The sequence below is a fragment of the Xiphophorus couchianus genome, chromosome 19 (assembly GCF_001444195.1).
Source record: "Xiphophorus couchianus chromosome 19, X_couchianus-1.0, whole genome shotgun sequence".
Taxonomy (NCBI): domain Eukaryota; kingdom Metazoa; phylum Chordata; class Actinopteri; order Cyprinodontiformes; family Poeciliidae; genus Xiphophorus; species Xiphophorus couchianus.
The window spans coordinates 20,893,948-20,906,018 of record NC_040246.1 but is presented as its reverse complement, the minus strand read 5'-3'; the positions used below and the strand labels follow the sequence as shown (position 1 = coordinate 20,906,018).

General features: G+C 35.6%; 1 protein-coding gene across 1 annotated transcript; it reads left to right on the top strand.

Moving 5' to 3' along the window:
• Nucleotides 1-554: 554 nt before the first annotated feature.
• dio3a (iodothyronine deiodinase 3a) lies at nucleotides 555-2,198 on the top strand. The gene has a single exon (XM_027999854.1). It carries the CDS (start codon nucleotides 1,039-1,041, stop codon nucleotides 1,828-1,830), a length of 792 nt encoding a protein of 263 aa, XP_027855655.1. The 5' UTR covers nucleotides 555-1,038; the 3' UTR covers nucleotides 1,831-2,198.
• Nucleotides 2,199-12,071: the final 9,873 nt, after the last annotated feature.

Genomic DNA, 12,071 nt, shown 5'->3' with positions numbered 1-12,071 from the left:
AACTTTTTGCCATGTGGGCCAAAATGGTCAAATCAAACCTTTCAAATGTTGTAGATCCAAATCTTGAAAGGGATTTTTATGATCATGTCTTAGGTCTTTTATAGAAAAAAAGGACTAAATTTATGCCAAAAACGAAAATTTGGGATTATTCTAAAAAGATTTCAAGAAATTTTTTCAAAAAATTTTAAATTCATAAATTTCCAAGTCTTTGGGAAGAAATACTGATATTAATCTAAAATTTTATTAGTTTTTCTAGCAAATTTTCCTGTTTTTTCAGGAATTTGTCTGAGATTACGCTCAAAATTTCTGAATTCTCTGGCAGAAATTTGCTACTTTAATTTTGCATGTTTTCTGTATTAAAACAGATTCCTAGTCTTCAGTTTCTTTGGGCTCGATTGAATAAATTTATTTTCAATAATAAGAACAGAATTTTGGTCATTTTGTTTAAAAATATTTTCTATATTTAGCCAAGTTTAATAAAGAGTAAAAGCTGATTTGGGAGCAGCAGAAGCGGCTTTTCAATAAAAGTCTTTTTACATTTTGTTAAAACTTGGTTTTAAAGACAAATACTTTGTGTGGTACTTTACATTTTCCTGTGTCAGAAAATTATGTTTTTACCCTGATTGCAAATTAAAAGTCTCCATCTCTATCTACAGGCCAAATTCGTATTATGTTTGAATTGCAGTTGGTTCCCGCAGGAATTCAGTCCAAGGACCACAAATGGCCCCCGGACCGCACTTTGGACACCGGTGGAGTAAGTAGAACTAGTTACTTCACAACTCTGCTCTACCTTTCGCTTCCAAAGTGACATGAATTGATTTTTCCTGTTAGTTTGTTTAATACTTCCGCTCCCATCCCGCCTGGACGACAGCAGGTAATCCCCGCCATGTGAGGCCTCGGCCCCGGTTCGGAGGCGGGCTGTGATCCATTCAAATGTGCCAAAGCTATAAAAAGGGGCGGGAGACGGAAATAACCTAACTTCAACTCAGAAGCCGGTGGCACAGCGCGCAGGGCCGTGCAGGTTATCATCAGAAAGTGATGATGAATACAGTCAAAGCTGTGAAAAACGCGGCGGTTTGTTTCGTCCTGCTGCCCCGCTTCCTCATGGCAGCTGTAGTTTTCTGGCTGCTGGACTTCTTGTGCATCAGGAAGAGGTTTTTCTTCAGGGTGAAGGAGCAGGGAGGCGATGCCATTGATCCTCCAGTGTGCATTTCGGACTCCAACCGGCTCTTCAGCTTGGAGTCGCTGAAGGCCGTCTGGCACGGCCAGAAGCTGGACTTTCTGAAAGCGGCGCACCTCGGACGCGGAGCGCCCAACACCGAAGTTGTGCGCCTGGAGGACCGGCAGCACTCCCGCATCCTGGACTTTGCGCACGGCGACCGGCCGCTCATCCTCAACTTCGGCAGCTGCACCTGACCGCCGTTCATGGCGCGCCTGAAGGCTTTCCAGGAGGTCGCGCAGCTGAACGCGGACATCGCGGACACCGTGGTGGTGTACATCGAGGAGGCGCATCCGTCCGACGGCTGGACGAGCACCGACGCGCCCTACCAGATCCCGACGCACCAGAGTCTGGAGGAGCGGCTGAGCGCGGCGCACCTGATCCACCTGGAGGTGCCCGGCTGCCGGGTGGTGGCGGACAACATGGAGGACTCCTCCAGCGCCGCGTACGGGGCGTATTTCAACAGACTGTACGTCCTGCACCGGGGCACGGTGGCGTACCAGGGCGGCCGGGGACCGGAGGGTTACCGGGTCTCAGAGCTCAGAGCCTGGCTGGACCAACACCGGAAAGCGCTGCACAAAACTGAGAGCAGTCTGGCTTTAAACGTGTAAAATAACTCTGTTTTTCTCTTTGCATCTAGAGTTAAAGCGTATTTATTATTATTTTTGTATTATTAGAGTTTTGTGAAGACTCGGAGCCGCGCGCATCTCTCGGTATTGTTGTGAAGTTCGGTTTTTAAATGGCTCCAGTCCAGGAAACCGGTGCTGATGTTTTTGTACCAGTGGATCAGCTGCTCTGCTCTCAGTCTTGCATGCGTATTTCTCTAAAAATATTTTTGTTTTAATGATATATTTTTTTAGCTTTCTGTTTCTTTTTATTCTCACACAGATTTAATTATTGTTGCCTATCTTGTATTTTGATGTTTATGCAGAAGACAAAGGATCAGATTTCTTCTAAAATAAAGCACAACCTACCCGCATTTAGTAGTTTATTTCCGGTAATTCATTTTCTGGAGGCTGTGAAATCCTTCCTAGGTGGAAAACTATGTATTTTTTAAAAAAGAATGCAATATTTTCTTTATAATTTGAGCCAATTTATAAGGTGAAGAGCAACGCACACTGCAAAAACACAAAATCTTACCAATTATTTCTGTCTAGTTTCTTGTGGAAGTGTCTTATTACACTTAAAATAAGACAAAACTGACTTATAAGTAACTTTTCAAGATACATTTTGATGAACAATCACTTATTACTGGCAGATTATTTCACATTTTTACACATTTTAAGTGAAATAATCTACTAATGATACAAATACGTTTTAAAATTAATATTAAGAAATTATTGGCTTCAAACAAGCTCATATATGCCACTGAAAAGTTATTTATAAGTTAGTTTTGCCTCATTTCAAGTGTTTTAACATATTTACAGGAGAAACTAGACCAACAATACTTGGTAATAATTTATGTTTTTTGCAGTGCAGTTCTCTTTCTGTCACATTTATCAGGATAAAACTTTGAATGTCTCTTTGTTTTTAACCATATGCATTATTAGATTTGTTTTGTGTCTCAGTAAAACTCATCTTTTAATAAAAAGTTATCACTTGAAGGAACAAATCGCCTAAAGATCTTAAAAGACTGTAAAAAAATGCTTTGGAGGAAAATATTAAAGAACAAAGAAAGAGATTGTGTAACATAAATGTTAAAAACATTGAACAGATGAAGCATAAACATGTTCAGAGTTTCAAACAAAATGTGGATTTTAACTCTAAATAGAACAAAAATCTTGTAAATCGTGTTCTTTAGATGTTAAAATCAGTTGTAAATCAATTTTAATGCAAAACTTCCAAACAGATTCTGGCAAAAAGGTTCATTTAAGGTTCAAAATAAAGTCTGAAAGATTCAAAGAAATGAGCAGAGAAAGGCTGGATAATAACGAAAGGAGGTGAAGTTTTAAAAAGAGGCACCAAAAATTGGAGCTATTTAAGAAATGAGGCAGATTTAAAAGCTGTAAATCAGAAGGAGAAAATGGTTTTACAGTGAAGTCTATTAGATTAAATATGTGCATTAAAACTGAATATTTAAAAGCAGAGGTGGGGACTCGAGTCACATGACTTGGACTCGAGTCAGACTCGAGTCGTTAAAATCACGACTTGAGACTTGACTTGAAAAAATGCTCAAAGACTCGGACTTGACTTTGACTTTCATGCCATTGACTTGGGACTTGACTCGACTTGAAGCTGTTTACTTGAAAAGACTTGATATTTTTTACTCAAAGTCTTAAAATTTAAAACACATTATTTATAAAGTGGCGTCATTAATTAATGTCACTCATTCCGTATCAATATGCGCAGACCGTCACTATGGTTTTCCTCTCTCCTTATGTATGTATGTGTACGTAGCTGCAGCACAACCAATCAAATTAACAGGATTTGGACGTTTAAAAAAACGCGGCAAAGCTGCAGAGCTCAGGGAACGAAATACGAAATAACCGCTGGAATATGCTTCCGCGAGTAATTTCTTTTGACTACGTAGGTTATGAACTTTCGACTAAAAAACGAACTGCAACTTGTAAAACATGCAAGAAGAGAATATCGGATGGAGATGCCACGACGTCCAACTTTGTCCGGCATTTGAAGCTTCACAAAGATCGGTAGGTGGCGCTTTTCTTTTGCTGTAAGATAGCTGACTTTAGCTAACTTCGTGTTAGCATGTGTACTCCGGGTTAAATTGGTGATTATTTACCATAAATCCGGTCCTTCAAATGCCTCCACAAATAATGTGCACCGTGTTAGCTCAGGAAGCCGGTGGATAGTGAGCGGGGCTCCGGAACAGAAAGCAGATTCTGGACCTGAACACAGGGAACAGAGTCTCTCTGTCCCATCATGATGATGAGCCGGGTCTAGTATCATCTAAGGATGGTTGGTGTATTTGAAGACATCTACGTTGGGAAATTATATTGACAATATATTGTTTTGACAGGTCAGAGAAAAGAGGAAAAAACTGCTGTTATGGTTCTTTGTATTGTGCTGTGGAAATGTCAGCATTTTCGTCTTTTTTTATTGAATATCAAGTTTAACAGAACTGGGCAATAAAGTGGTCCAATTTAAAAATGTTTTTTATACTTTGTGTTCAGCTACACATGTTCTATCATTTGAGATAAATACATATTTTAAAACGAACAAATGGTCTTTTATTTGAATTTTTTGTATAATTGCAAATAAAAATAAAATAAAATAAAAACGACTCGAAATGACTTGAAATTAAAGGTTCCTGACTTGAGACTTGACTCGACTTTTGCCTGTCTTTACTTGAGACTTGACTCTGACTTGAGGACAAAGACTTGAGACTTACTTGAGACTTGCAACACAGTGACTTGGTCACACCTCTGTTTAAAAGCATCAGGATTAAAATGTTGGCCTTTAAATTCAGATTTTGTGCCCAGGCCCACTTTGCGTCTAGCAGCGCCCCTGTTCTCCAACACTGTTCAAACTCTGCTGTGTTTTTACATTCACCTACAGGCGGATAATCTCACTTTATCAGATTAATCTGGATTATATTTCTGTTTATAAAGGTTTAATTTTCTCACATCCATCACACAGCAGAAGTTTTTCAGTCTAATACATTTTTATTTGTGTTTTTTCTGCTGAATATTCACAATAATTCCTGTACCTGGTTTTTATGTTTCTGTAGAAAAAGATTTCATTCAGCTTTTCTGAAGCTGGAGGGAAAATTCCTTCCTATTGCTCCAGATAAGACATAAATAAAACTCAACAGAGGAAAATGTTCAGAAAAAACTCATAAACATGAAGATAAAAGCCAAATAAGGACATCAAACATCTAAAATATGACCAAAACTGTTTTTATTTACTTTTACCAACAGAAATGCTCTTTAGTTCATGATGCTGGAACGAAATGTTTCCTCAGAAGTTAATAGAAAACGATTGAATATCAAATTTTATCTGTGACTGCAGAATAAAAAGAGACGTTTTGTTTTACAGTTTAAGCTGCTGCTGCTGAGATCATAAACCAGAGGAAAACATTTTAATATGCTTTGGTTTAGACCTGAAGTATTCAGGAATTTTCATTGAAAATCAAGAATAATGTCAGTTCAAACAAGAGTTTTACAAAAACCTCTTTACTCTTTACATTTATAACAAAACATTTTCCTATGAAGTGTTATCTACTTAAAACAAACCCCTATATCTGGGTAAAATGTTAAATACAGGTTAGTTTTGTTTTATTTCGAGTGTACTAAGATATTTGTGTTAGAAAATAGACCAAACATACTTGGTAAGATTTTGTTTTAAACGCAGCTTGTTATGGTAACAGGGCCACTGCACACTGAAAAAGAGTCAACTTCCTCCAAAAACTCACATTTTGAAATCAAACTCTGGAAAAAAACAAGTAAATTTCTGAGTTTGAAAATTCTAAAATTTTCTAGAAAATAATTAGGAAATTTCTAATTTCAAAAGTTGAAAATTTTCTAGAAAAGAATTGAGAAAATGTGACGTTAATCTAAGAAATTTTCAGCAAAAAACTGTGAGGTTTCTGTGCTTGAAAAGTTGAAGATTTGTTAGAAAAAAACTGAGAAATTTTTTAATTTAACCTCAGACATTTTCTAGAAAAATCTGAAATTTTCTGATTTACAAAATAGATTTTTTAAAATTTTTTTGAAACGCAAAAAATATCAATTATTTTCTAGAAAATTTCTGAGTTTAATCTAAAAATTTCATAGTTTTTTTTAGTAAATTTTTGACTTGAATTTCTGGGGTTTTTTTTAGCATTTCTGGGTTTTTTTCTTGCAAATTATAAACCTTTTAAATGCAGAAATTTTGCATTTTTTTCTAGAAATTTTAGAGATTAATCTAAAAATTTCTGAGTTTTGTTTCTCGTAAATTTTAAACTTTTGAAGCTTGAATTTGTTTTGTTTTTAATAGAAAATTTCTGAGATTAATCGAAGAGTCTCAGATTTTTTTTCCAATAACAATTTGACATTTCTAACTCATAAATTTCTAAGGTGTTTTCTAGCAAAAATGTGAGAATAAGCTAAAAATTTCAAATTTTTTCTCTTGCAAATTTTGGAATTTCGAATTTTTTTTCTAGAAAATTTCTGAGATGAATCTCAAAATTTCAGAGTTTTTTTCTTTAAAAGTTTTGACTGAAAATCAGAAATTCCCAACATTTCTCTAGAAAATGTTTTAAATTAATCTCAAAACTTCTGAGTTTTGGGGTGTAAATTTGCGCCATAATTTACCCTATAACTCTCGGTTGTATCTTAAGAGTATTTCTCTGAATATTTAGCAAATATTTTGTGTTTTCAGGTAGAGAAATCCTGGTTTGACCCGCCTGCGGGTGAATTTTGTCACCCTGGGTCGGAGTGGGAGCGTTTTGCTGCTGCTGTGACAGAAACGAGCCGCTCTGCTGCTGTTAGCGGACATGTTACCGGTCTTACTTTCAGGTCCACCAAGTAACCTGAGTTTACGGCCCATCTGGAACAGATTTAAGGCAGAAACACGGAGTATTTATGTGGAGCTGACAGCTGACCGAGGGGTACCTGCCTGGATGAAATGTGGCCTGCGCCCCTGAAAATGAACCCAACAGGAATTCTTTGGATCTGAATTCCTTCCATGTGTGATTTTCCACGGATGTTGAGTCTCATCTGTCTGCGGAGAGCCGAAGGGAACAAAGGGTTAAAGGGTCTCCAGCTTGGGGGGAGCTTTAACTTTTGCTGTTCTGTTTTGCTTTATGACTCCGGGTCTGCTGAGATGTTTTTTTCTTTCCTTCTCAGCCTCTCTGGTCAGCTTTGAAGGTGAGGGCCCCTCTCTCCCCAGGGTCATAACTCCATAAATGAATGTCTGGTGGTAGGGAGCCTGGGGGCCTCTGCACACAAAAAAGGCTTCATTGGAGCTGGCATGTTAACATTTAACCACGCTCAAAACAATCTTCTTTCTGTTGGGAAAAATAAAGCCGTTGTGCGATCCAGGATGAACGTCTCAGGAGAGTTTTAATGCAGCTCTGGCTTCAATATAAGAGGAAATCAATAAATATTACCGCAAATATTGTGATTAGAAAATATTCTAAAAGGAATTAATGATGTAAGAGGAAAAGTTAGTGGGAATAACAAAAGAAAAACATTTATTTTTCTTTCAAAAGGCTCAAAATGAGATGAAACTTTCAACGACAGAACGTAAACAACGTGGCTACAGGTTTAGGTGGGCGCCATCTTGTGGTTGAACTTTGTAACTATTTTTATTAGGTTTAGAAAAAAGCTTAAAAATAAACAATTATCTTTTCTGGCCACTATATTAGGAACACTTGCAGCAGCTCATTGACGGCGATTTTCTTGTTTATGTAAGAAAAGTTTAAACATTTAAACTAAAATAATAGACATTTCAATGTAAACGTCATAAAAAGCTTTTTGTTGCACCTTTTTTAAACTTCTATAAATATAATACCAGCTGAATATTTGTTTTGTTAGATGATTTCCTTATAAACTCACCTGTTTTTCTTGTTTGGTTTTTGTTTTATTTGTGTTTTTCATGTCACTTTGTTTATTATTAATTTCTCTTTTTCTTTTTTATTTGTGCATAACTGCTCAAAAGTCTGAAAAGTTCGGTTTAAATATGCATTTTATCCCATTTATTCTAAAAACATCCACCTATTGTTGATCAGCAGATTTCAGTTTTTAGATTCACCAGGTTTGTGTCGTATTTGTTTTTAAAAAAAACTAAATCGAAAACCATTTGAAAATCATAATTTATAAAATTAAACACCAAAGTGACGCCATAAAAATAATAATAATAAAAAAGTTGAATGAGAAAATATTTTAGTGTGTTGATTTGTGAACAAGCCACAAGATGGCGGCATAGACCGTTAGAGATTAGAATTAACTTTAGGGATAACGGGGTGAATTTGATTTTATTTTAAAATATATATTGAAAAATTACAATTAGCATAATGTTCAGACAATATTTTTGACTAAATAAATACAGTTTAATAAAGGTGCATGAATTGGAATATGATCAAAAATGTAATTTATCTACATAAATTCAATTAAAAATGCAACATATTACTTATTATACAGACTGTAATACATTTTATTTCTGTTGATTCTGATGATTATGTGAAAGTCGAAGTTCAGTTTCTCATCAGAGCAACATCCGGGCCCAAATGCAGAACTGTGAATGCTCTAAAGGTCCGGTCAGGGCTCCTTTTGCATGAATTACTGCATCAGTGCGACGCAGCATGGAGGAGATGTTCAGGAAACCCGGGTTTCATCTACATGGCAGCTGAGCGAAACGCCTCGTTGGGCCTAGCCCCGCCTTCAATACATAGCTCCTGTGAGAAACCAGGTAGAGAGTAGAGAGAGAGCAGCGCGTACATGAGCATTCCTGACAGCGCTAAGACCTTCTTTCTGGTTCTGATTGGTTTTTATGTTGATTTTTTTAAAACAGATTATCTGTTTTATACAGTCACAACTTGATGACTGTATATATTTTCAATATATATTTAAAATATATTTAAATATATATATATATATATATATTTTATATATTATTTTTTTTATTTTTATAAAAGTTACATAATGCAACTTTAAAGCAGGGATTGATACTTTTAGCAGCTGCTCCAGCTGGAAAAAATTTAAATCTTTCTGAGTTTTTCCTAGCAACGTTCTGGAAAGAGTTTTTATTTTACTGAATAACCACCAAGTCTTCCTCATGTCGGTCTGATGTGTGCAACAACGCAACACGGTCTTTGAAAATAGAATAAACAAGGGAGTAAATTTCTGCTGAAAAACATAAAGATTTTGAGATTAATCTCAGAAACCTTCTCAAGAAAACTTGGAGATGTTTAAGTTTCAAAACTCGAAATGTTTTTCTCAAAAAACAAAGAAATTTCAGTATTTTTTCTACAAGATTTCTGAGATTAATCTCAAAATTTTACTTTTTTTCAAACTTAGATTAATCTAAAACTTTTCATTTTTCTTGCAATTTTTTGACTTTTCAAGCTCAGACATGTTTGGCAGAAATTCACTCTCTTTTTTTCTCTATAATGTCCTAATTAACCGTCATAGATGTAATATTCCAATTCTATAAAAACCCCTGATATACATTAAGAATCTTATTTTCATGCTATGAACCAAATTATTGAAATAAGTTAACTTTTCAATCAAATTTTAATTTACTGGAAAGGTGTGGAAAAAAAAACATTAAGCAAATTATTGATGGGAAGTTAAAGGGTTTAAAAACAGGCATCACTACAGCAGAGCGTTGTAAAATGGACACGATGTACTTTACTGAAAACTATGTTGTCTGTCTTAAACAGCACATAATTTCACAAACAAAAAATGACTTCATATTTTAAGAAGGTTTTCAAAGTGCAAATCAAACCTGAAGTACAATTTACTGTAAAAAGAAAAGCAACCACCACTTACCGACGTTGAATATTTGCAGAGTACACACATAAACCTTTTTCATTTCAAATTTCACCAGTTGTTCACGACAAAACGTACCACACATTCAAAATACTTTGCGAGAACTTGATTAATAAATTAAACTGAATTAATAAAAACATTATTTTCTGCCCAGAAGGGGTGTTGATCCAATTTAACAAAGCAGGTCAGAGTTAATAGATGTTTTGTTAAATTGACTGTGAAATTGGAACACAGACAGGAAAATTAAATCTTAGAAAAACTGTCAATGAATGTACAAGTTGTCAACTAATGGAGAAAAATAATTAGCCTTTATACAAATAGACTGAGTCAGAACGCTTTTCAAAGGTGTGTGAAATGTCATAGTTGAGTCACTGTGTAAACAAACCAACATGAAACAAACATCTAAAGTTAGCAAAAGAAGTAAGAAATTTTAATTCTGATTATTTCTTTGTTGTAACAAAACGTCTTTGCAGTAAATATTGTAATGTTGGAAAGCCTTTTAATTTTTCTTGAAATTGTGCCACATTTCTAAAAGGAAAAATGCATCAGTGGATTGCAGTGGCTATGCTAACTTTTTCATTAGCTCTGTAGCGTTTTTGCTAACTTTGAAAACATTTCGCGCACCTAGCTTTTCCTAAATTAATTTTCCAGATAAATTGCAAAGAGCTACTTTCCTCGACTGCTTTGTAAACTTTCAGTTGAATAAATGTCAGTTTTTGTTACTGGCTGTTTTGAATTCTTCAAGAAGTTAGCCGTTTATATTCACGCTCTTATTTTGAAGTGGATGAAGCAGTTCCGTCGGCAAATGACGGTTATTCTGTACCCAGAATGCATCAGTTCGACAGAAAACCGTTTTAAACTCACTGATATTCTGCTGTGCTTTCTGATCGAAGCCGTACCGTGAAAAATCAGGCAAAATTAGCAACAGCGTTAGCAAAACGAAACTATAAAACTGAAACCACGAGTGAGAAATCTGTTTCAAAAACACACTTCCGGAAGCGCCTACCACACAAGTAGGTGCCCATTTATTGACTAAACGCGGATATTTGACATTTGAGAGGAATTTATTCCCATTAGCATAAAGCTAAATACAATGTTCACATAGTTCGTCAGTGGATTTAATGTTTCTGATTTGTGGTTTGGGGCTAACAATCCTCCCTGAACTTGCTGATTGTATCACTGGCTGAATCTCCATTACAAATGTTCAAAACTTTGCCAATATTCTGCTTATAAAAAATAAATAAATTTGCAATTGAAGTGTTTCTGTTAATTAAGAAACAGAATTAAAATCTCACGTGAGTAAGTCTGCTCACCCGAAAAACATGCATTTTTCTCCACTTCCTGTCGTCTTCTTCATGGTTTGAATTAGTGGCAACATCCTGTTGGTGATCATGTGACTTGATGCCTATTGTTTCCAAAATGAACCAATTTTGATGCAGCCAAAAAACAAAACAAAAACTCATTCTAAAAAGAACTTATTTCTTCAAAATTGTTTAGTTTAAGCAAATGTATTTTTTAAATGTCAAATTGTCCAATTATGTGGAAATGCATCTTATTATAGGCTTGCTAAATCTAAATGCTTTTGGTGGAGGAAGTGTGACGGTTTGGTGAAACTCATTATTAGAGGTAAATTCAGTTTATTCTGTCCACTCTTGGTAATTTTTTATTTTATTTTTTTTACCCCTCCAGGGGGTCTTTTTGTGGGCTCTAGTGTCCCTTTTACGAAAGTAGGCTGACAGGAATGGGGAAGGAGAGGAGGGAAGACATGCGGCAAATATTGTCGGGTCCGGGAGTCGAACCTGCGACGGGCGCATCGAGGACTCAAGGCCTCCAAATATGGGTCGCGCTAACCGCTACGCCACCACGGCACGCCCCCCATTCTGTCCACTCTTATCCAAACCTAAACTTCAATCATCCAACCAAATGAATCAATTATCCATTTTGAATTGAAGTTTTAAATGGGTGCAACCCGTCCAACCCACTTTCCTGTGGCACCATTTAAAGGGAAATAAAAGTTTTACAATAATTTTACAGTTGCCAAGAAACTTTGTTTTAAAGAAATAAACATTTCCTTACTTTTTGTGCATAAAAACCGGACTAATATCCAACAAAGAGCTGACTCATTAGTACATTTGCACAACATGGTAAAGTTTGTTCTGTAAAGCAGGAAAAACCATAATACACATCGACTGGACATTACTGCACAAACTTATCAATTATTAATAAATTAAAACTCCTACATAGGCTGTCATGTAACATACATTTTTACACTTTTTGTCTGGAATGATCATTACCAATTTACAACTAGACTATTCTAAAATAAAACTGTAAAATAGCTTACAAAAAAAAAAATCTAATTAGAAGCACAAAATGAAATGAGTGATTAGTAGAGGGGTAAAGATAAGCCACACAATGACATC